Below are 23,886 nucleotides of genomic sequence, written 5' to 3' on the forward strand. Positions count from 1 at the left end.
AGTGCCCACACAGGGTGCAGGAGGTGACACTCTTGCCTGGACCCCATGCCAACTAGTGACTGGAACTGCACGAAGGCTCAAAGTCCCAAGGTTATGGTGAATGGAATGGGCTGAGTGACAAGAGCTGGCCTCCCCCGGAATGACAGGGGAGGGGTTTGTGCCCATCCGGACTGCCTAATGCCCTACATCCCTTCCTCTATTCTGGAGCCTGTTCCTCCACCTTGGCCCCCAGCTGTGCAGCCATGCTAGGCCGGAGAGGAGAGGTCCTAGGGACCAAGTGGCCCCTGGAAGTTTGTCCACCTCATCTGCTGCCTTCTTCCCCTGTTTCAGTCTCCCGGCGTCTCTCAGCTCTCCCTCAGACAGTGTTTCTGTCCAGCCAAGAGACCTCACACTACTCCACCACTGCCGCCCAAAGGAGAAATCCCAGTCCCCTGCCCCCAAGGTGGAAACTCTATCGAGGAAGGTGGGAACATGGCTACTGAGCACAGTCTACCCAGACAGACCTCACACATACGATTGATCTCCCAGATAGCAATGTCTCCCTCCCCACACAGGCTCCGGTCAATTTGTCCTAGCTTCGTCCCCCCGCCCCCGCCCCCACAGAGCTAACAAGTATGTGGGGGAGGGGCTTCTCGACCTCCTGGGGATTAGGAACTGTGCCTGTCTGGCCCAATTGCTTTTGGCCCTATGGACAAAGTGGCTTCCTCTTCAGTAGCTAGAGGAACTTCCTCCACTAACAAAAACCTGTCTCAAGTCCATTCCTGAGTCACCGGTATTGTACTCCTGCTTTCTGCCCAGTCAGGGTGAGGGACAAAAGTCATGATACAGAAGGGCAGTCTCCAGCTTGCTCAGCCTGCTTCTGTCGTTGTCACCTTCAGGACACTGCCTTTATATCCTGAGCTAAATCATCTTTCGTGCATCTCTTCACGGTCCACCTGCTCCCTCAGGCCACTGAGCAGCAAGGACAGTACCCGGGAATGTCCCACATCGGGCTTTTCGACCTCACACCTCTCTCTGCCACATTTGGCCCATGAACCTAACCTACTTTATTGCATTCCTCTAGCCCATTTGCAACTGGAGTTGGATCCCAGAGATCCACACATCACCTTCCCCCATGAAAGAAGACAGACAGCAGCTGGAGGGTAATTCCGAGTCCAGCTGATCAGCACTCCAGTCCCCTAGTCAGCTGTAGTCCCAGCCCCTTGCCATCTGCCCAGCACTCCCACCCCCACCCCAACCCACCCCCGCGCCCACTGTGAGCTGAGGTCCTCCGGGACCAGAGTGGGGAGGTGAAGAAAGCAGGCCAAGGCAGATTCCTGGAAGGCGTCTTTAATCAGGATTTGGTAGTACACAAGCTCTCCGGATTGTCTGCATGAACATACAGGGACTTTAAAAGGCACAAGATCCCTTGCACAGCGACGCCTGACGGCGGGGCGCCCCCACCCCCGCCAGTGCACGGTCGTGTGCGCGTGGGTGCGTGTCCGTGTCCCACCCCTGTGGCGGCGCCGCGCGTGTGCGTGTCGGTTTCAAGTGTTGGATTTGTACAGTACTCGCAGTCTGGGGTGGGGGTGGGGGGGCTCAGTGCATGCTTTTCTAACCCGGGTCCAGGGCCCCTGACGCTGCTATGTACACTAAGGAGGACGCAGCTCGGAGAGAACTAGGAAGAAAACGGGGGTGTGTGTGGGGTATGTAAGAAACAAAACAAACAAACAAATAATAAAACATAAAAAGAAAGGAAAGAAAAGAAAAGAAAAAAAAAAGCGTCCCGTCTTCATGTGTGTGTGGATTTGAGTTTCTCGTGCATGCTTAAGCTGGCCGGGGTAAGGGGATAGATAGTGCAAGCGTATCATACAGTGTTATTGCAATACAAAAGGGGGGTTGAGGAAAGACTCGGGATTGAGGAGGAGCTCAGGAATAAACTGGCTGGGACTGGAGACCTCCGGGAGGGTCTTCTTGCCAACCACCCTCCCATCCCATCATCCCATCCCCTGGGGGGAGGGGTTCTGTAGAGAGGGAGCTTAATTCGGTCCTGGGGCTGAGTTTCCCCACACCACCAGTCCCACCTTTTAGGGGGCAGAGGCCAGCCCCTCTCTGCGGCAATACTGTCAACTCTAGGGGCCCTGGAACCTGCCCCTTCCCCCACGGAAGCCCCTCCACCTGGGGGAGGGGTCGACGGAGCAAGTGCAAAGGAAGCAGATGTTGGTCCCTGAGTTTTATTTTCGGGGGTGGGGGTGGGGGAAGAGTTGGAAGTGGGGGCATGTTTGAGGAGCCCCCCAGGGCCCTTAGTGGCAGATGGGATGGGACAAAGGACACGGATCGGAGCAGGGGCAAAAGGGTTGGGTGGCTCTGAGAGACCTAGGCTCAAAGTTTGGCTCCCCCTCAACTCTGGGCTCTTTGGCATCCTACTGCAAGGCCAAGGGTGGGGGGCAGCCCTATGGGCGGTGAGGTAACCGGAATCGGGAGGGGGGTCGGGCTCTTGGAGCCAGCTCCTCCCATATCCCCCCGCCCCTGGTCTGCACCCTAACCCTGGAAGCACTGTGGAGCGAGTCCCCCACTTGTCCCCACCTTGCCTCCAGGCCAGGCACCCAGCGGCCACGAGCCGGCAGAAGGGAAAAACAAACAAAACAGAGCGCAAAGGCGGGGCGGCGGGGGCGCTAACCCAAAAGAACTTTAGCAGCAGGCAGCTTGGCGGGGCGGGGACCAGAGTTGGGGACCCGGCTCGGCCGGCGCGGGGCGGGACGGGGCGGGGCGGGGACTCCGAGGCCGGCGGTACCAGGGGCACGCCAAGTAGCAGCTGGTTAAAAAGACTGAACATACATTCGTGTTAGTGATGGCTGCAGGGGTTGGGTATTGATTGGGTGGACGGGCCCTGGGGCGGGTTCAGGGCTGGAGTGAGCAACAAGGGTCCTTAACAGTTAGAAACCTGCGACAGGGTCTCGAGTACGACGCTCCGGGTTTGGGATGCTAAGTTTGCGGGTCCGGAGAGTGGATGAAGTGTGCGTGAGGCTGCGGAGTGTGCGCGTGCGTGTGCGTGGGTAGTCATTCCCCCAACCCACAGCCTGTGCAGGATCCAAGGGCAAGTGGTGAGTGATGGGAAACCCCAGGGAAAGCAGAGGGCTAAGGAAGGTTTCCCAGTTCCTTCCCCACCTCTTTTTGGGTGGGCTCAGGGGCCTCCCAGGCTGGGAAGTCCACCGAGTATGTGTGGGGTTATCTGAGGGAGATGGTCCTCAGCCTGGAAGCCTCTCCCTTAGGGAGAAGGATGCTTTAAAAGTCAGATGCAATGGGGTTGGACACGGCTTCTGCCTCTCTGGTTAGGAGTGTCCCATATCTAAGTGGAGATTTGGGCACGGCAGATGTTGCAGACCCTTAGATCTCTATGCTTCCTCCAACTGTCACATCAACTCAAGGACAGCAGCGAATACATCATCTGTGTCCCCAGCCCAGGAGGGTACCCCAACCTCCAATGTGCACCGAATCCCCCTAACGCATGGTTCCTTCCCAAACCACCCATTAACACTGACACAGCTCCTGCCGTCCTGCAGTGTCCCATGCTCCCCCAACCCCTGCCTGAACAGACAGCACCACCCTGCCCCGGAAAAAGAGACCAAGGCAGGGCAGAGGACAGAGGTAGGAAGGAGGGAGCCAGGACTGGCTGGCCCAGAGGTGCCACGCCACAATCCACTGGGAAGGGCTGTTTTCCCTCAGACTGGAAATTTAGAGAGAGAGTATTGGGCTCAGGGTTAGTGGCTGGGATGAATTCTGAGTTGCTATTGCTATGACCCAAGCTGCCTTGAGTGTATGGGGTGTGTATTAATTATGAGGAATTTAATACAGCATTTTCCAACCAATCTAGAGTCCTCAGGACACACCCCTCTCTGTCTAAGAAAATACTACCCCTATTAGGCAGTCCTACTCCACACACAAGGAAAAACTCCAATAACTCCACATACCCGGGCTCACCACAGCAACATGCACACACATACCACACAAATACACCACACACACACACACACACACACACACACACACACACCACGCCCACCACGCCTCACTAGCAGCTAGTATCCTAAGCAGCTGCTTGGCTGGTGTGCTTGCTGAAGAACTACCTTGCTTTGAGCCTAGACGGGTGATGCAGTGAGGAGTCCTCAGGGTTAAGTTACTAGCTCTTCCCCAAAACTGCCCTGTGTGTGTGTGTGTGTGTGTGTGTGTGATCAATGATTAAAAATTTGGAGAGTTCAGATTAAAAAGGGGGGTGGGAGAGATGGCTCAGCAGTTAAGAGCACTGACTGCTCTTCCAAAGGTCCTGAGTTCAATTCCCAGCAACCACATGGTGGCTCACAACCATCTGTAATGGAATCTAATGCCCTCTTCTGGAGTGTCTGAAGACAGCTACAGCGTACTTACATATAAGAAATAAATAAATCTTTAAAAAAAAAAAAAAAGGAAGACAGCAGCAATGACTGGTGTTTTGGAGAGTGACTGGAGTGGAGTGGAGTTTCCCTTATCGGAAACTTACTGTCACTGTTTGGTCTCTTTGTGTGAGTTGGTGACATCCTCACAAAGTCCCATCAGTGCTCAGCAAGTGATCTCTGCTATCTGTGAGTCTGACCCCTGAGACCCTCCAGTAGGGCCAAAGTCAGGAGTGCAAGCCCCTGCCATCTACGGTATCCTGGTCAGGCCACTCTGTCTCTAGTGCTGCTATACAACTCTTGTGAGATCAAGGGGGCGGCGTGGTCAGTGTCCAGCCAACTTAGCCAACCCCAGTTCTCTGAGGTGCCTCATATCTGGCTGCAGTCCCACGACAAGGTGGGACTGGAGAAGGAGGAGAAGGACAGTCCAAAGACAACCCTCCTCTTCCGAGAGGGGACCAGCAGAAAAAACCACCAGGTCACAACATTTAATGACTCTTACGGCCTGAGACCACAGTTACTCAGCACCAGGCGGCTTTTTTACCAACTTAAGCTCTTGTAGAGGGAACATCTGACTAATCCACCCAACGCAATGGCACTGGGCTCTCTCTCTCCACAAGTTAGTATGGGGTTCAAGTGAGTTAATTTTGTCAAGTGCTCAGATCATGGCGCACAGGAAGAAGCACTGTGTGCCAATGGGAAGATTACAGTACAGGATACCTGACGACTCCCTTGTGTGCCAAGTACGAAGCCACCTTGCTTCAGGCCAGGAGCGCCGCCTACTGGCAAAGTTATTTCTCAAGAAGCCATGCCCTTCTCCCCCAGGGAGAGACGCTCGCTTCTCCACACTCTGCTCTCTGGGGAGCTACAAAGATAAGAGATCTGCTGCCGTGCAGGCTCAGGGACAGCCCTGCCACACCTGGGAATCAGAGACTCCGCCCTAAGCCATGCAGAGCTCCACCCAGTTCCATGAGATTGTGGCACAGTTTGCAAAAGTCAACATGACCCCTCCCCAAAGATGCAGTTCTGTCAAGAAGACCTCCCTCCCGTTGCCCATAATGGCTTATGAACTCCTCCACCACAAAGACCAAGGCAAAGGGACGCCTTCTGGAGAGCCAGACATTTTGAATGGTGGCCTTGTTTTAAAGGACTACTACCTTCCCATGGGGGTTGTCCTTTGTGACTGAGAGGTGGGGGTGCAGATCCCCCATTCCTAACAGCTTGAGAGACAGCAGTATGTATATAATGCTAAAACTGAGGCTCAAGCCAGTGCCATTGTTGTTGATAAGCCTTAAGGCACTTGAGGATCTCAGAATAGCTCAGGGACAACTGCAGCCACTCAGGTGGGGCTCTGCTCAGGTCTGGTGGTGGAACTCTCCAGAAAGGAATGCCAGATAGTGGAGTACTGGGTTGCCTGGAATCCCAGTGCAGCTGACTTGTGGAATCTATGAACAAGGAGAAGCCCAGCCATTACATGGAGGGCAGAGGGTCAGGGGCCGGGCAGTGCTGAAAGCAGGGAGGGGCTGCTGTGTATCCCCACCCCTCGCCTTTGTGCTTTGTGTTTCCGGTTTGTTTTGCTTTTTTTTCTCAAGAAGTCTCCCTGGACATCTCTCCAACTCCTGCCCGGGCAGAGCCATCCAAAACAGCCCAGAGGGCCATAGAGACTCGGGATTGAAGACCTTCAAAAGTGAGCAGCCAGGCTTGAGAAGGGCATAGGGTTAGAACATGGCTCTGGCTTTGGTTGCTACATGGAAAAGATGTGTTAAAAAAAAAAAAGAAGTTGTTTTAGAGAAGAAAGCGGTGACTGTGGGAACTGACTTGCAGAACTGCTGGGCCACATCTCGATGTTGGCCATGTGCATACATGGATAGCTCGGCTCCTGGGCACTGCCCACTAGGTGTAAGCATCCCCAATGTTGATCCAAGGGCCCTAAGACCTCTACTAAAATCAGGAATATTTGGGGAAGTTGATGGTCACAGGGTTGAGAGGATCAGAGGTCAGAGGGGAAACGCATAAGAAGAGCAGAACAAGACCGGGAAACTACTGAGGACAGCTCAAACACACATGCACACGCATGTGCTCACACACATGCCCACGCGCAAGTGCTCACACACACACACACACACACACACACACACACACACACGCACACACACAGCTGCAGCACCATTTAACTTCAGTAGGTGCTGGTCATACCAGGGTCTACTTAAATGGTGTTCTCTGGAATTGTGCACGAACAACAGAGTCTGAGCCTCCATCCCGGACAGCCCTGTGTGTGCATGGCCATAGCTAAGCACACTCATGCCCACAAGCTCACCAAAACACACGGTTTGCAAACTCTAGTTCCTCTGCTCCCTGGTCGGGCACTACCATCTCTAGTAACCCCCTTCCCACCACTCCCCAAGCCTTGCTGGTTGGCATGGGCAGGAATGAAGAGAGAAAAAAGTGGGGTCCCTGCAGTGACAGGTTGGGAAACTGAGGTGGTCAGAAGAGGGCGGAGCAGTTAGGTATCTGCCCACTAATCTCTGGATTCTCTCTTGACCTGCCTATCTTGTGTTCTGTCTACACCACACCCAGGGTACCTCCAGGAGTCATCCCCCTGGGAGTGGCAGATCTGAGCAGTCTGTCTGGGACTTGTTCTGAAATAAAATGCCCCTGTGCCCAGGATCTGGTAGATCCCATTTCCTTTATCATTCTCCATATTGCCTGCAGGCTGGGTCTTGCGGATCACCTCTATTCATACCCAGCTCCTGAAGGCCTTCAGGGCAGTCAAGCCTCTCTGTGAGTGACACATGGGAGTCTTGGGGACCATGTGAGTGACTGTGGACAGCGCATGGGCTTGTCAGAGAGGGCGGGGAAGGGACTCTGACCTCGGTGGTGGTGGATGGGAAATGTTCACTAGGTCACAGGGCTGCCCACTCCCCATCACTGAATATAGACACCCTCGTGTCACACCCAAGCCGAGTTTGACCAGCTGCCATCACATTCTACCCAGCCCAACTAGACAGACCCAGACGCACACCTGTGGAGAAGTTCCAACTCTCCCACCAACCCAACCCTTCATGGGTGGATCAGACTCTGACCCGCTAAGACATCACAGAGTAAACAGAACCTGACCCCAAGCCAGACTGCCCCCGGAACACCTCAGCTCCCCCTACATCTTGGTTTCCCCTGGATTCTGGAGCCCCTGGTAGCTGCACCTCAGGGCTCCTGTTCTATCCAACTGCGCCAGCGCACCACCCCTCCCTGCACCAGTTTGGCTGGCCCCTAGCAAAGGAGCCCACCCCAGACCGAGCCTCTGAGGACAGAGCCTCTGGTGGGGTGGGAGTTTTACAGTATCATCGCGGGCCAACCTTCTAGGGGGGCGTATTGCACGTGGGTGGGATGGGCTGTATGGCCTGTGATTATTGCGTCCTGGGAAGGAACCTTGATCTCTGTCTGCTCCCCAACCCCCCCCACACCTGCCCCCTCCAGGAGGGGGGGGGGAGCCCAGCCTAGGTCTTGTGGGTGAACCGTGCCCACACCTGCTGCAGCTGGGACCGCGAGATGCGGAGCACCGAGGGCACGAGTCTGTGGTTGCCGGCTGCCAGGGGCGCGTGGCGCCGATGGGGCGCACGCACCGGGCTGCTCTCAGCGGAGCGGCTGCGCTGAATGAGGGAACCGGAGGAGCCCGAGGAGCCGCCGCCGCCGGGGTGAGGGTAGTGCTCCGTCTCCAGCGTGGAGGAGGAGAACACGGAGGAAGCCAGTCGTCGCAGGGGGCTGTACCGCGGGAGGGAGTGCCCCGAGAGTCTGTCCTCCTCCAACTGAAAGAGACCAAGAAAGTGGAGGAAAAAGAGGCGTCAGGCACAGACTGGACAGCTCTTCTCGGGGGCCACCCACCGCTCACAGCCCCTGCGGCACCGGCGTCCCTGGCAGGGGGCGGATGGCTCAGGAGAAGGGGGCTACAGGCTGCTCACCCAAGATCCAGCCTCGGAACCTCCAGCGCCCTGCCTGCCTCCTCCTCTCACAGCACGGTCTCTGGGCGAGGGACCTTGGTCACTCACCTCGTTCCGGAAGCCTTCCGGGTTTAGTCCCATCTAGCAAGGGGTTCCCTCTGGGCTGGAGCCTTCCTGTCAGGAAGGCCCCTCTGTAGCTGCTCCTAGCCAAGTGCCGCCCCTTACTAACCCAGACACATTTCCACGCTCCTCCAGATCATTTTTTAAAACGTATTTGCTGTGCTGGGGCTCGAAAATTTCCTGCTGATTAAGCAAGTGTTTTGTAGATGAGCTGTGACCTCCTGCACCCCCCAGTCCTTCTTCTGAGATCTAAAGCAACTGTGTTCCTCTCTCCTTAGCGCCCTCTGCCTCCTTCCCGGAGGCACCAGGATGTCAGGGACAGTGGCTGGACACTGAAGTCCAATACTCAACGTTGTATTTGCAAGAAGTCAAGAGAACGATGCTTAATCATTTGCTTTGTGGTTCTGGGGTTGTGCTGCTAGGTAAGCACCAGGAGAGCTGGTTTGGTTTGGTTGAGATAGCATCTCACTCAGTAGCTCACACTGTCCTAAAACTCACTATGTAGCCCAGGCTGGCCTCTAACTCTTGGCAATCCTCCTGCCTGCCTTCCAAGCCCTGCATTACACGCATGAGACATCACTCCCAATGCTAGCCCAAAGATGCTTCTATCCCTATGGACAGTGACCCTTGATCTCAGTTCTCTTTTTTTTTTTTTTTTCTTTTTTTTTTTTTAAGATTTATTTATTTATTTATTTATTATATGTAAGTACACTGTAGCTGTCCTCAGACACTCCAGAAGAGGGAGTCAGATCTCGTTACGGATGGTTGTGAGCCACCATGTGGTTGCTGGGATTTGAACTCCTGACCTTCGGAAGAGCAGTCGGGTGCTCTTACCCACTGAGCCATCTCACCAGCCCCGATCTCAGTTCTCTACACCTCAAGTTCTCCCCGTGCAGAGTGGGTAAAAGTGGCTCCTGCCTCCTAGGGTTGGAGGACTAGATATTCGGAGTTCTTACAGCTCAGGAGCCTTTTAACCCAATGAAGACAGGCCCAGGGGGTGGCTGGGGTGGGGTTGGGCAGCTACAAAGCTAGTGGTAGCCATAAGACTCCTGTCTTTGTGACCTCCCATGCCCAAAGGGACAGGGAACACTTGGGAACAGTTGCGAGCACGTGGGGATGGCATGGCCTGGTGGCCCGCTGGCCAGACTTTGCTTCACCTTATCTCTAGCTCTCCCTGGGACGGAGGCCAGTTTAGCTCACAGTGTGGCCCTGAGGCCTGACTGGGCCAGCTCTAGGGGGAATTCAGAAAGGGACTGGAGCCACCTCCAGCATGCTTTGCTGGTGTCAGATGGGGAGGGGGTCACAAGAGACCTCCTTCTGGGAGGGAGCAGGGGGAAGGTCCTCACACCTTCGTCTCCCTGAACCCACAACAGGTTTTCTGACAGCTTCTTTCGGGGTCAAGTTTGGGCTCCTTATTCCCTAGCTGATTCTGTTTGCAAGAAGGGTGGGGACTAAGGCACACCCAGGAGGACCAATGCAGCCAAGGGCTCCTCTCACAACACATGTGGGGGCATGAACTCAACGCCCACTTTGCTCTCCATCAAAGAGATCATAGATGCTGGATTTGGATCTCGGTAGCCCCCCACCCCACCCCCACCCCCGACCAGACCAGGCAGCACTTGCGACCTACTTGTCCTCAATACCCAGTATAAAGTCACCTTTGTGCAGACACCCCAGTCCCCATAAGTCCCTAAAGCAGATATAAGTGATTCCGTTCTCCTACCAGCCCTATTGATAAGTGCCCAACGTCCAGCCTGTGACTCCAGCCCACTCTGATCCTGAAAGCTCTGAGCTGGGATAGAATGAAGCCTTGCTCATCTTTGGTCCCCCTCCCCACTCTCCTCTCCCCGTTCCCCCTCCCCCGGCCCAGCACAGAGTTCAGCTTGTAATGAGACAGTGTGGCTTTCCAGCAAACATCTATGTGTTTAAGGAATGCTCACCCGTTGTCCTATTGGCTTCAGACAGCCTATAAAGACTGCAGCCACCACTAAATCACACACTCTGCCTGTATTCCCTCTGCCCAAGCTGAGCTGTCTCCTGGGCTCCTGCTAATTTGCACCTGAACCACCTGAGAAGAACCAGGTATTCACACATGATACGTTGCACACCAGGGAACAACCCAAGCCTAGCCCCACACCTGCTCCCCAGCCGTTCACACAGCAGACTTTTAACAACACAGCTTGCAACACCAGGTCTAGGAGGGATTCCTCAAAGAAAGGTGGTGAAGAACGGGGTGGGGGGTCCTTTCTAGTCACCCAGGAGTGGAGAAGAGTTTCACAGGTTTATTGCAATGTGCCACAAAGCATGCAGGCCCTGCCTAACCCAAGGCCACCCCCATCAATGAAATGGAACACAAACCAAGTTTGCTCCCTCTGCCTCAGAGAACAAAGGTCTTGCCTCATCCTGAATATAGAACATGTCCTGTCCCATCTGCTTTGCCCATGGGCACCCCAAGACCACTACGAACACTGACATGCCATCAGGCACATGTGGCAGTGAGGGCCAGCCAGCTGGTATGGCAGGCATGTGTATGTACACATACACATTTGAATGCTCTAGGCTCTCTGAGCCTGCACAGATTGTCCACTCCTCTGACCTGCATTTGCTATTCTGTCTTCAACACACGTGCCTTAGATCTGGTGGCTCCCAGCAGAGACCATGACCCAGCTGCTTGGTTTCAAGTCTCAGCTCTACCAATTGGCAGCTCCAGCCAGAAAGCTTGCTTATTTATTTTTGGTTACTACTTGAGACTTTTCCCACCTTGTAAGTCAAAGTTGCACGAGTCTAGCATTGCTACTTAGGCCCGGTTGGCCACATGCATCTATCTGCAAATGTTTCTCCCTGTGTCCCGCCAGTAGCCATTACTGTTAGCTTTCCCATTATTCATTGTTCTCCCTGGTCTAGCCCCGTACAAGCCTCAGACATGATTCACACCCCATACAGATGTGGAGGCATGTGCATGGGTGTCCACGTCCACACACTGATACATACTGACTGACGATCAATGGGCTCAGAAAAGCACACACAAAATGGTAGAATAAATAACCTCAGTTATGTACAGTGTGGAGAAACTGAGGCTGACAAACACACACACACACACACACACACACACACACACACACACACACACACACACACATGCTTTACACCAGAGACAAAATCCCTCTCCTGTCCATGTAGTACACCACTACTGTACAATAAGCCTGCCCCTGGTCTGGAAAGAGTCCCCCAGTGTTAGCATGACACTTAGGATGCAAGGGAGAGCAACCTCAGAGACAGCCTGGCACTCTTGTTCTGAGACCCAGCAAGGGACGGTGGCTGGCACACAGTGACCAGGAAGGAAGAACAGAACAGAGAAGCAACCTCCATCTTTGTCTCTCTCCACTCCAGTACCACTGTCTGTGTCCCTCGACTCTGCATTGCCTGGGTTCTACCCCTTGTGCCTGTCCTTCTGTTGTCTGTCCCCAGGCAAATGACAAATGCTCTGATGCTCATGAGGAAGAACGGGGAATAAGAAGTCCTGAGAACATCTTGTTTGTCCCCCACCTTCCCCAGAGCCATTTGTGGAAACAGGGGTTGTTCCCCCAAGGAATTGGGGGTCGTAGCCTAAGCACATCAGCCTGTCAGAAAGAAGCCCCCACATCAGGCCAGTCAGGGCCTCTCTAGGTGAGGACTCATGGTCCCCAGGTTTTCATTACTATTTCCAGAGTACAAGGTAAGATCAGAGAAATATTCTGCAGGACTGAGGATCGCAGCACCCCCTCTAGAAAGCATAAACAAACCCACTACACCCTTCCCCAGAGCTGCCCTGTCAAGGTACCCATGGCATCCCAGACCAGGCTTCCCAACCTGATTAAGTGGCAGAGCTGGCTCCTAGTCCCATACCTGGGTGCCACACAGAGCCCCAACATAAGATCATCAAGTGGACTAAGCCGCAGACCCCCAAGTCCCTTTCGGACTCAATTCAGCACACAGTGGCTGAACTGATGTTCACTTCCCAGTAAGAGGTCAGCTGGGATCCCATACAGAGACGCCAGAGGAGTGGCTCACAAACCTGTTCTGACAGAGTTGTCCTTGTCCTTAACAGGAGACAAGCTCGCTCACTCTCTCTCTCTCTCTCGCTCTCTTTCTCTCTCTCTTTCTCTTGCTCGCTCTCTCTCTCTCTCTCGCTCTCTTTCTCTCTCTCTCTTTCTCTCTCTCTCGCTCTCTTTCTCTCACTCTCTCTCTCTCGCTCTCTCTCTCTTTCTCTCTCTCTCAAGTCCCCCCTTTCTCTCCTCTTGCTCTCTCGCTCTTTCTCACTCTCTCTCTCGCTCTCTCGCTCTCTCTCGCTCTCTTTCTCTCTCTCCCCACGCAGGCCAGCATTTCCACTCCATCCTTTATCTCCCTCTTCCCAGCTTCTGCAGACCCTTATACAAATAAGTTCCTAGATCCTTATACAAATAAATGTCCGTTCTTCTAAACTAGGTAGTGAGGGCTCAGACCTGTAATCTCACGTGCGCTGAGTCAAAGAGATTAGAAACTATCCTGAGTAACACAGTGGGCTCCTGTCTCAGAACAGCAAGGGGGAAGGAGGAGGAGGAGGAGGAGGAGGAGGAGGAGGAGGAGGAGGAGGGAGACACCACTGAAGCCAGACAGGGCTCCCGACATGCCTGTTGTGAACCCACTATGCAGCTGAGGATGGCTTTGAACCCCCAATCTTCCTGCCCCTACCTCCTAAGTACTGGAATCGCAGTGCACATACCAATATGTCTAGTTTTACGAGGCACTAGGAATGGAGCCCAGGGCTTTTTGCATACATTCCTCCCCAGAGCCTTCCCTGACTGGGCATGGTGGGCTGACCATCAGCCCTGGCCCTCTCTGATTTTGCTCACCTCTCTCTAGGGCCTCTTCCATGTTCTGATCCTCCTGGGTTAGGATTAAGGACCTCCCCCCCACCACCCCGCTTTTCTCTCAGCCTCTATGTGTGAGCATTTCCTAGCTTCTACCCCAACTCGTGAGTCTTCCCACCCTGCAGGGGTCTCTGAAGTGACATCACTTACTCTCACATTCCCTACAGGTCAGGTGAGATCTCTCTTCAGAGCAGTGGATACATACAACGTAGTCACCCTCACATATCAAGAGGTCATTATGTCCAATCTGCATCCATGTGCAAGGCTCCAAAGCCACTCAGCTATGGTATCGCTGCCATCTAGAGCCCCAGGCATAAGATGCTGGCCACCCCGGCCCACCCTCTGTTTCAGCCCTTCTGTCCTCCGGCTACCTCAACTCAGGTCACAGTCTGCTTCCTGGCCCCGGCCACCAGGGAGCTCCTGCTGATGCCTCATAGGAGACCTCCATGCTTCTCACCTTTTACCCTTTTAATACATTTTCTACCAAGCAGCCCAAGGGATCGCCCAAAGGTCTCAAAGCCACCACAGTGACACACTCCTACTTAAAAGCCATCAGTGGGTTACCAAGCCATCAGAATCAAGTCCCAACCCTTCAGTGTGGAGTCCAGGCTTCTGCGACAGCCCCAGGACCCGCTTCACAGCCTTATCTTCTTAAATCAATACTGTGCTAAAGTATCACCACTGGGCTCTGAACACACTATCCCCAGGGCACAAAATGCCTTTCTTCCGCCTTGTCACCTAGCTGAGTTACTCACAAGACCTTACCCACAGCTTAGGTCTCATCTATCCCCACATATTCTGTGGGGCCTTTACACCTGTCTGTCTCCAACATGGCCTGTCACTGCTGGGTTCCTAGGCCAGAAGGGCCCACCTCAACGTAGAACACAGCAGGCCTGCTGGCAGAACTCTAGGGATCTCTGGGTAGGGAGGTAATGTACAAGTCCAGTCTTACCTGTCTCTGAGGGCCCGTGGGATCTGACTCTCTCCGTCGAGGTCGGGGTCCCGAGTGCAAGGGAGAGTGGGAAGGGCTGCCAGGCGTGGGTGGCTGTGATGTCTCTGACCGGCCATCAGCCTGGCTCAACTGAGGTGGTGCAGGCTGGGGCAGCATCTGCCGTGGGTCCTCCTCTGTCAGCGTGTGCATACCACGTCCACGCGGCCTGACAGTGGGCTCTGTCCCCAGTCGCCTCCTTTCCTCGCCCTCCTCGGGCAGGGGCCGCAGCTCCTCGGGCTCTTCATCAGTGGTGCCTGATGTGCTAGGCTCAGCCCCGGGAGGGAAGTCCTTGAGCTCCGTCTCCTTGTCAATAATGACCCACTCCTTGCTGTCAAAGTCTTCCTCCTCAGCCAGTGGCACTGAGCGGAAGGCGTTGCTCAGGGCCTCCTGCTCCACAGAGGCAGAGACGTCCATGCGGCCACTGGCCTGCCTGTCAGCATGGCCCGTGTCCACTGACAGCATCTGAGCTGGTTGTGAGGAGCAGGCCTGGCGGGAGGGGGAGCCAGGCAGATCCATCCGTGACCTGCAAGAGCCACCCACATGGAGTTCAGTGTGGGGGGCCTCTGAAGCCCCAGGGACATCAGGCCAGCAGCGGCAGGGTAGTGTGTGACTCCTTCAACATCACCTACTAGAAACACTTCCCTTTATATCTCCCCTTACCATGGATTTCTTCAACCAATGTTCCTTAACACTTACCGTAGTCCAGGAACAAGAGCGTGCAGAAAATGAGCTTGTCCCTCTCGGAGCCTCTGGGCTATCCCAGGGAATCTAGTCTTTCTAACACCCGTCGGGTACTCACTCCATCTGCAGCTCCCTCCTGCTGCATCCGGGGCAAAGACACCAGCTGGTTCTTGAGTGTACAGATGGCTTCCAGCTCCACCACTGACACCTCCAGTCCTGCCCAGCTGGCGCTCCATAACCCCGGGCAGGCAAGGCTTTGTCAGTCCCTAGGTGGAAGCCAAAGTCTGCTCTCCTTAGCTTGCACCCAGGGCCTCTCAACCTGATGTTTTCCCTTTTCCCTACACAGGTCTCTTTCAGGACGTTTTCATCAACTGTCCACCCCACAGCCTGCACCTTCACCTTTTGCTCCCTGAACTTTGCCCTGACATACTTCCTGGAGCGAGCCCTCCCCTTCCTGCATGGACAGTTACTCGTCCCCACGAGGCACCCTGAGCCCCCACCAGACCATGGACCTCAGATCTGTCTTGCATTCCTATAGACTGTGATCTCCTCTTCCAGGCAGGGCCTGGCTTCCTCTAACCTTTAACCTCAGGGCACAGATCCTGCAGGGGACATCTGTTACTACCTTGAACTATGCCTGTGACTTTCACATGACACCCAAATCTCTGCTTCCAAGGTGAGCGTGCTTCTTGCACAATGTAGCTGGTGTGTGTGTGTGTGTGCGTGTGTGTAAAGGAAGATGCTACATATGGGGACAGCATTGGCTCCTGAACCCCAGAATACCAGGAAAACCAGCAGGCCTAACTCATCTGCGACCTGTAACCCATCTCCCATTTGGCTACAGGCAAGGGGCTGACTGGTGCTCGGTGAGAGTGACTCAGTTGCAGAGGGGAGATATGTAGAGAGGAACTTCCTGTCAGCCTTTCTCAAAAGACCCTGCCCAGCCTGCATGGCAACTGTCTAAGCTCTCCTTTTACACCACATTTGTATCGATTTGTTAGTGAGGCTTGAAATAAAACACCGTTGACAGAGGCCGCCCTGCGACTCCCTGGAAATGGCTGGTCCCGTTTCGTTTCCCAGGGGTACACCTTGTTCTGAGGGACATAAAGGACAGAAGGGAACAAAGCAGGAGTGGACTCTGCCAACACATGTCCCTGTGTGTGTAGGTGACAGAGAGCTGGGCCACCCCAGCCTTGTCTGCTCCATACTTTTTGTGCTCCATGTGCCACCACGTGCCATCCTACCCCCTTTCCCTGTCTGCGACATCCTGAGCCTGCTGTAGCGGAAACCCTCTTCAGCCCACCCCTTTCTGCCATTCCTGAAGTGGTGTTGCCTGTGAGCCAAACTGACCCGTTCAGTGTTACTTCTAAGAGGGCAGCTCTTCAAAACTGTCTTGCTCAGAACACTTGCCCCTTTGGTCTCCAGTCATCCCTTCCTTGCTTCTCCATGTCCAGAACCCTTTGTACCGAGGGACTCCATGCTGCGTGGGTGAAGATGAGGTCCCTTGTGCCTGGCAGGACAGCCCAGGTGAGTGCAAGCTGTCATACACTCAGGGACACAGACTTGTCTTGGTTTTGTCCACACAGCCCCCAGCCCCCAGCCCCTGCAAACTGGCACTGTTTTCAATCTGGCACTCCGGACAGTTTAGGGTGGAGTCTGGGGGAGGGGCCGTGGCTGATGTAGGTCATTAGGCAAGACACTGAGAGGATATCAAAAAGGATGCCCTCTTCCTGCAGGGTCGAGAGAGCATCTTCTCTACTTCCTAGTTTACCAAAGCCCTGGTCTACTGTGGAGCAAAGTTCTTCAGAGGCTAAGGGAAATCAAGGACATTTCATCTTCCAGGTGACCCCTTACCTGGTGTCCCACCCACCCTAGTGTGACTTGATCCACCCCTGCCAGCTCCACCGAACCCTTGGCCAACTTTATCCTCCTCCCACCAATTAAGGGCTAATTCCCTCTCAGCCTGCCTCTCACCAGCCAGGTTGCTTCTGGGTCCCTCTGGCTCTCAATTCATATCATGTCCCTTAGAACCCCCAAAACTTAGCCCACCAGCAGTTCCTCAAACCCCTCTCTCAGGCTCTCTGACTGCGGGTGGCCAAAGCAAGCCCACCTCTGTTGCTCTCCAGGCATCTGTGAATTGTTATCTAGGACCATCTTCTGGGTCCAGAAACTGACCTGTCCCATTCTTTCCTCTCTGCAAGCCCACCATAGGCCACACCTGACTCCAATCTGTGGGCCTGACCCTCACCTCACTTTTTAGGTGCCCTCTAAGCCACATGGGTGACCTGACCTTTCGCAGAGCAGCCATGCTGATGAAGGCAGGTGGGGCCAGGCTTTTGACACGCCACCCTGAACCCCTGTACACAAACTCACCTCCTCTCCTGCAGCTCTACCCGACCATCAGCAGCTGTAGACAGCCTCTCCGACTCTGGGCTGTTGACCCTCCGGTAGCATAGAGACCGCACTGGGGTTGTTGGGGAGTCTGGGGGGGCACGCACTGGGGAACTGGGGACCCCTACTCCTCGACTCTGCTCTTCCTCCACACAGGGGGTCTGCAGAAGAGGGGGTGCTGTGAGTTAGGGTGGACAGGCTAGCTGTGGGTGCTGTGAGTTAGGGTGGACAGGTTGGCTGTGGGTGAGAGGCATGGGGTGGGGGTTGGGGGTGGGTAGGGCCCAGGGCTGGGAACCCAGGTGGGGAAGGCTGCCCATACCCTTCTGCCTAGATGCACTTACTTTGCCAATGTTGATGCGCAGTTTGTTGCGGTTGACATCTGTCTCCTCCCACACTTCAGCCTCAGGACCCCCAGGGTGGGGAACAAGATGGGGACCAGGGCCCAAGCCCTCTGGAGGCCTCCCGGGCAGGATTGGGGGTGCGTTCTCCTGGTCACTCAGGTGCTCTCCCTGCAGTACGTCCTCAGTGTTCTCACGAAGCAGGTCCCCAGGCACCGGTGTCACATTGACCACTCTGGGGAGGCAGGGAAAGTCATGGGAAAGGCTTGCAGGGGTTAGGGTTAGGGAACCCACCTGGGAGGCCTCCTTCCTCCCCATCTCCTTTACTCTCTGCCAGCACAAGCCCTGGGGACCATCTCCAGAGTAGCCAGAGAAGAGGCCCATTGCCATCCCTGCCTACAAGGCCTCTGAGCCAGACCATCCTCAAGGTGGCAGGGGCTACAAGGAGGTGTGGCCAGCAGGGACTGGAACATCCCCCCTGAGCCCCACTTTTTCAGATCTGTGGGTTTTCAAGCCCTTGCTATACAGTCCACTGTCAGAATCAGACTTCCTTTAGACCCCAGAACAAGTCTAAAGAGACTCCTTTGAACTCCTTCTGTAAACCTCTTTAAAAGAGATTTATTGCCAGGCAGTGGTGGCACATGCCTTTAATCCCAGCATTAGGAGGTAGAGGCAGTCAGATATCTGAGTCTGGTCTACAGAGTGAGTTCCAAAACAGCCAGGGCTATACAGAGAAACCCTGTCTCAAAGAGAGAGAGAGAGAGAGAGAGAGAGAGAGAGAGAGAGAGAGGAGAGAGATTTATGTTTTATGTATGTGTTTTCCCTGTATGTGTGTGTGTACCATGTATGTGTGTGTGTACCATGTGTGTATGTGTGTACCATATGTGTGTATGTGTGTACCACGTGTGTGTGTTACCATGTGTGTATGTGTACCATGTGTGTGTGTGTGTCTGGTGCCTGAGAAAACCCAGAAGAGAGCATGAGATCCCTAGGGCTGGAGTTACAGACAACTGTGAACAACAGTGTGGGTGCTGGGAATTGATCCCAGATACTCCCAAGAGCAGCCCATGTTCTCACCTGCTGAGCACACTCCGGCCCCATTTTTTAACTCTTTAAATAATTTCTTTCCTTTCTGGCTCTCTTCCCACCTCAAGACTTAGCTGTGTGTGTGTGTGTTTGTGTGTGTGTAGGCTCAAGGTTGGTGCGGGTGTCTTCTATGGCCCTTCACCTTGCTTTTTGTTTCTGTTCATTTGTTTGCTTTGTGTTTTGAGACATGGTCTCACTATGGAGCCTCAGCTGGTCTGGAACTTGTTCAGTGGACCAGGCTGGCCTCAAACTCCCAGAGATCTGCCTGCCCCTGCCTTCTGATTACAGGGATCAGAGAGGGGGTACCCCAGGACCAACTAAGCTGAGGTTCTCTCATGCATCAGGCCAGCTGACCTGCAAGCTTCCAGGAGTCTTTCTGCTTGTGCCTCCCATGCCACCCAGAAACACAAAGATGACAGAGACACACTACTGTGTACCTCTTTGTGGGGCTTTTGGGACCGAAACTACGACCTTATGCTTGGACAGCAAATGCTTTATCCATGGAGCCTTATCCCAAGCCCCTTTCTGTTTTAAAAACAAGGTCTTCCTCCGTAGCCCAGGCTAGTATCAAACTAGTGATTGTCCTGCCTTATCCTTCTAATGCTGGAATTACAGACATACCATCACGACCGGCTTCCCTCTGCAATCTCACCACAAAACTGGGCCACCATAATATGCCAGCAGTTTTTGAGCATCTCCTCCATAAAGATGGCCCTGGATTGAGTGGCATGATGGCTAATTTTGACTCTCAACATCTGGAATCTTAGTTGACTACATCTGGAATTATCTAAAACCCATGCTATGAGAGTTTTTTTTTTTTTTCTCAATTAAATCATTTAAAGTGGGAAGAGCCACTTTTTTTTCCCCCCGAGACAGGGTTTCTCTGTGTAGCCCTGGCTGTCCTGGAACTCACTCTGTAGACCAGGCTGGCCTCGAACTCAGAGATTTGCCTGCCTCTGCCTCCCAAGTGCTGAGATTAAAGGCGTGCGCCACCACGCCCGGCCAGGAAGAGCCACTTCTAATCTTGATCTCTGAGTGGGAGGATTCACCTTTGATCCAGATCTTTTGAATTCATAAAATCCACCTTTAATCTGAGCCAAGCGTATGTATGCAAAGGCACAGGGAAGAAGGAAGCTTGGCCTCTTTGTCTGCTGCTTCTTGCTCGCAAGTCCATTCCCTCTCTGGCATCGCAGCCTACTTCTTCAGGTCTCTGGTGTATATCAAAGAGCGGCTGAGACATCCAGCCTCATGGACTGAACAACTACTAATTCTTGCAGCTTTCACTGCTAGGCAGCCATTGTTGGACTAGCTGGACCACAGCCTGTAAGCCCTCCTTCTAACTCTCCTTTCTATATAGATAGAGACCCATCCTGTAAGGCCTGTTTCTCTGGAGAACGCTGACTAATAACAGGCAGCAGCCCTTCTGAGTCAGGACCCTCCCCCAGGTACTCTTCTATGTGCCTCGTGTAGTTCAGAAATTACTGGCCACATGGTTGCAGACACCCCAGCATTCTCTGAGGTCCTCTGAATACAGGGGTTAACATCTCCCTGAGCCGTGGTGGTGTTTAGACGGTGTGAGACACGCTCGTTATTTACAACGAGAAAGAAAGACTGTGCAGATCAAGTCATTTCACTCGGGAGGTCTTCCTTAACCAAAAGCTCTAAATGAAGATGATGCCCACTCCATACTCAGATCCAGGGTAGAGCTGGGATGGAATCTCTCAAAAGTCCAGGACTCTGCTGTCTGGGACGAGGAGTAAGAGACTCCCCAGGGGGAGGAGAGGACTGGCTTCTCAGGTGATAGCTCCAGGTAAGGGTCCCTGGCCACTCCACCCACTATAATGCCCCTGCTCAGACTCACCCAAACATGGCTGCGGTCTGTCGCGTGTTCTGCTGGGGTGGGGTGGAGGTGCTCGTGGACAGGAGGGCATCAGTGCCTGCCTTCTCCCAGTCAAAGGCCTCGTTCTCGGCAATGCCCCGCTCCTTCATGCTGTTCTCAAACACTGACATGATCAACTGCAGGGGATGGGGAGGGCAGGGGGACAGAGAGGTGACTCCAGGGCTAGCCAGGCAGAAGGGACAATGCAGGGGAGTGGGAGGGGAGGGGATGCTTCCAGGTCAGGGAAGGGCCTAGAGGGGACATTGGAAGGAGAGGCACACACTGATTTTAAATGAAAACATAACACAAAGCAGTATGCAAATCATTGTCTTGGATTAAGCCCTGCCAGATGGATCCTAGTCCTGTGAGAACTGTCCCTCGATGACAGTCTCCAGACCCTCCTGCCACTTCTGTCATCTTGACAGGCACATCAGTAGCTCTGAACCACTGGTGTTTCCTCGTGTTCTCTCCTCTCCTCAGGCTGCTGGCTCTGGTGGGGGCCTCTCCCTTTGTCCTTTCCTGCCACCTGACTCTCCCATGTGGCTTCCGTCTCATCCCTGAGCACAGAGTGTCCATTTCTGCAACACTTCCGTGGCTCTCTGCCAACTCTATACCTCTAGCAGTCAGGGCAGGACTCGGCATGGAGGTAGGCATAACTGTGTGGACTGAGCCAGGACAAGAGTAGGATGTCAGCTCTACCAGCACCTGGGACGCTGCATTCAAGAGGTATTAGGTGGCCACAGACCTCTGAGGAGCCCAGGCCGTCCCGCACCGGGCTGGCTCTCTTCAGAACCCAGGGCAAGCACTCCACTGACAGGACCCGTGTGCTTCAGTGTCTATGATCGACACTGCCTGATTCCCTTCTGTACCTCATTCAGAGTGGCTTCCTGGCAAACACTGATGGCATGTCTCTCTACTCTCCAGTGCCAGGAGGTGTTGTGATGCAGCCATGGGAGAGCATTAGACCTGGAGCCAGTTAAGTGGTCCCTCACCAGAGTGGTAGATATGATGGTGGCACCAAGAGTTGGTTGATAAGCGGAAAATTCCTATTGCCTGGCCATGTCACAACCACTGTGGCATGGAGGTACAACATTCCCCAGTGTGTGGTGATGGTGGCCTGGCCATAGACAGAACGTGACACACACAATTATATGCAATACATAGTACTGTGTTTGATTTGGGGGTAGGTGTGTGTGGTGTGTGTTGGGGGGGTGCATGTGTATATGTGTGTATGGTGTGTATGTGTGTGTTATATGGTGTGTGTGTGTATGTATGTGTGGTGTATGGTATGTGTGTGTGCATGTGTGTATGTGTGAGTTGTATATGGTGTGTGTGTGTGTGTGTGTGTGTGTGTGTGTGTGTGTGTGTATGGTGTATGGTATGTGAGTGTGGTCTGTGGTGTATGTGAGTGCAGGTGCCCGTGAGTATCAGAAGATGGTGTTAGGTCCCCTGAAGCTGGAGTTACATTTGGTTGTAAAATTCCTGGCATGGGTGCTGAGAACTGAACAAGGACAGCACAAGCTGTTGATCACTGACGCATTTCTCTAGCCTTGATTTTGTTGTTGTTGAGACAGGGTCTCCCTATGTAGTCCAGGCTGTCCTTAAATTCACGGTCCTCCTGCCTCTGCCTCCTGGGTTCTGGCACTGCAGCTGTGCACCACCACACGAAGCAACCCTGTTTTCTCGATCACTATTGCAGAGTGTACGGCCTCTACTTATAAAACAAATAAACAAACAAACAAAAATGAGTTCCCTGAGGCTCTGTGGCTCCGTTAGTAGGATGTTTGTTTGCCTAGCACCCGGAATGCTCTGGGTCCAATCTCAAGCTCAGTGGACCAATGGTGGCACACGGCTATAATCTCTGCCCTTGGGACGTGGCAGAGGCAGGAGGATGAGAAGTTCAAGGTTAACTTCAGCTGCACAGTCAGTCTGAGGACAGCTGGTCTACATGAGACCCTGTCTCAAGAAAACCAACAGAAAGTGGGATTTGCTACAGCATGCTGTTTTAGGCCGGGAGGCGCCTGAGAGCCTTCTGTTCACTCTGTCTCTTGTCTGAGCCATTTTCTATTGAGTTTGACCTAATCTCTTCTTGCCTGCCACACCGAGGGACAGGGTATGTGAAGGGGAGGTCTGTCCTGGTTCAGGAAGTGAACTCTACCAAGGTTATACAGAGACATGCTAAGGTCAGATTTCTCAGTCTGTACCCTGTCACGCACCACTGTCTCTGAGCTGCAATGCCTAACCTCAGTTCCCCACCTATGAACCAAGAACAATCACCCCAGTGAGCTTCCTGCAGGCTCCTGTTTGTTTGTTTGTTTGTTTGGTTGGTTGGTTGTTTGGTTTTTTGGTTTTGAAGACAGCTTCTCTGGCTGTCCTGGAACTCACTCTGTAGACCAACTGGCTTAAAACACTCAGAGATACGCCTCTCTCTGCCTCCTGAGTATTGGGATCAAAGACATGAGCCACCCCTACGCTGCCCGACTCTGGCTACATCATAGTTCTTAAAGACTCCTTTTTTTTTCCTTTTTCCTTTTCTTTCTTTTCTTTCCTTTCTTTCTTTCTTCCTTCCTTTCTTTCTTTCTTTCTTTCTTTCTTTCTTTCCTTTCTTTCTTTCTTTCTCTTTCTTTCTATCTCTTTTCCTTCCTTCCTTCCTTCCTTCCTTCCTTCCTTCCTTTCTTTCTTTTCTTTCTTTCTTCCTCTTTCTATCTCTTTTCCTTCCTTCCTTCCTTCCTTCCTTCCTTCCTTCCTTCCTTCCTCTCTCTCTCTCTCTCTCTCTCTCTCTCTCTCTCTCTCTCTCTGACAGGATCTCACTTTGTCCCAGATGCCTGGAACTCTATGCAGAGCAGAGACTAGGCTGTCCTCAATCTCACAGAGACATCTACTTGCTCCGCCCCACATCTAGAATTAAAGGTGTGCATGACCATGCCCGGCCTCAGAACCTTATTTTGAAGCTTAAATTCGATAACACAAGCCCAGCACTGATACCGGGAAGATCAGCTCTTGAGAAATAGCACTGACTACTGTTTGCAAGGGCAAGAACAGGTTGGTACAGTTAGAAGACCAAGGGGCAGACTTGGGGGGCAATCTTGAAATATGCCAGGCTGCAGGGGTGGGGGGCAGCCACTGCTGGAGAGCCAGCAGCTTCCCAGGGGTGCCCCAGGCTGGGG

The 23,886-nt window shown here is 53.5% G+C and overlaps 1 protein-coding gene across 2 annotated transcripts in view; it reads right to left on the reverse strand.

Moving 5' to 3' along the window:
* Ttbk1 (tau tubulin kinase 1) overlaps positions 1-23,886 on the reverse strand; it is a 45,228-nt gene that overhangs the window by 10,373 nt on the left and 10,969 nt on the right. The window contains exons 10-14 of one of the 2 annotated variants that reach the window (XM_006523445.3): positions 20,702-20,856; positions 17,758-17,989; positions 17,399-17,577; positions 14,306-14,867; positions 1,314-8,212 (exon numbers count right to left, since the gene is read on the reverse strand). In XM_006523445.3, the coding sequence (XP_006523508.1) occupies positions 7,904-8,212; positions 14,306-14,867; positions 17,399-17,577; positions 17,758-17,989; positions 20,702-20,856 (1,437 nt within the window). In that variant the 3' untranslated portion in view covers positions 1,314-7,903. Of the gene's footprint in view, positions 1-1,313; positions 8,213-14,305; positions 14,868-17,398; positions 17,578-17,757; positions 17,990-20,701; positions 20,857-23,886 lie in introns of those variants that run through there. The other variant, NM_001162864.1, reaches the window with a different exon arrangement.

Source organism: Mus musculus, chromosome 17 (genome assembly GCF_000001635.26).
Source record: "Mus musculus strain C57BL/6J chromosome 17, GRCm38.p6 C57BL/6J".
Classification (NCBI taxonomy): domain Eukaryota; kingdom Metazoa; phylum Chordata; class Mammalia; order Rodentia; family Muridae; genus Mus; species Mus musculus.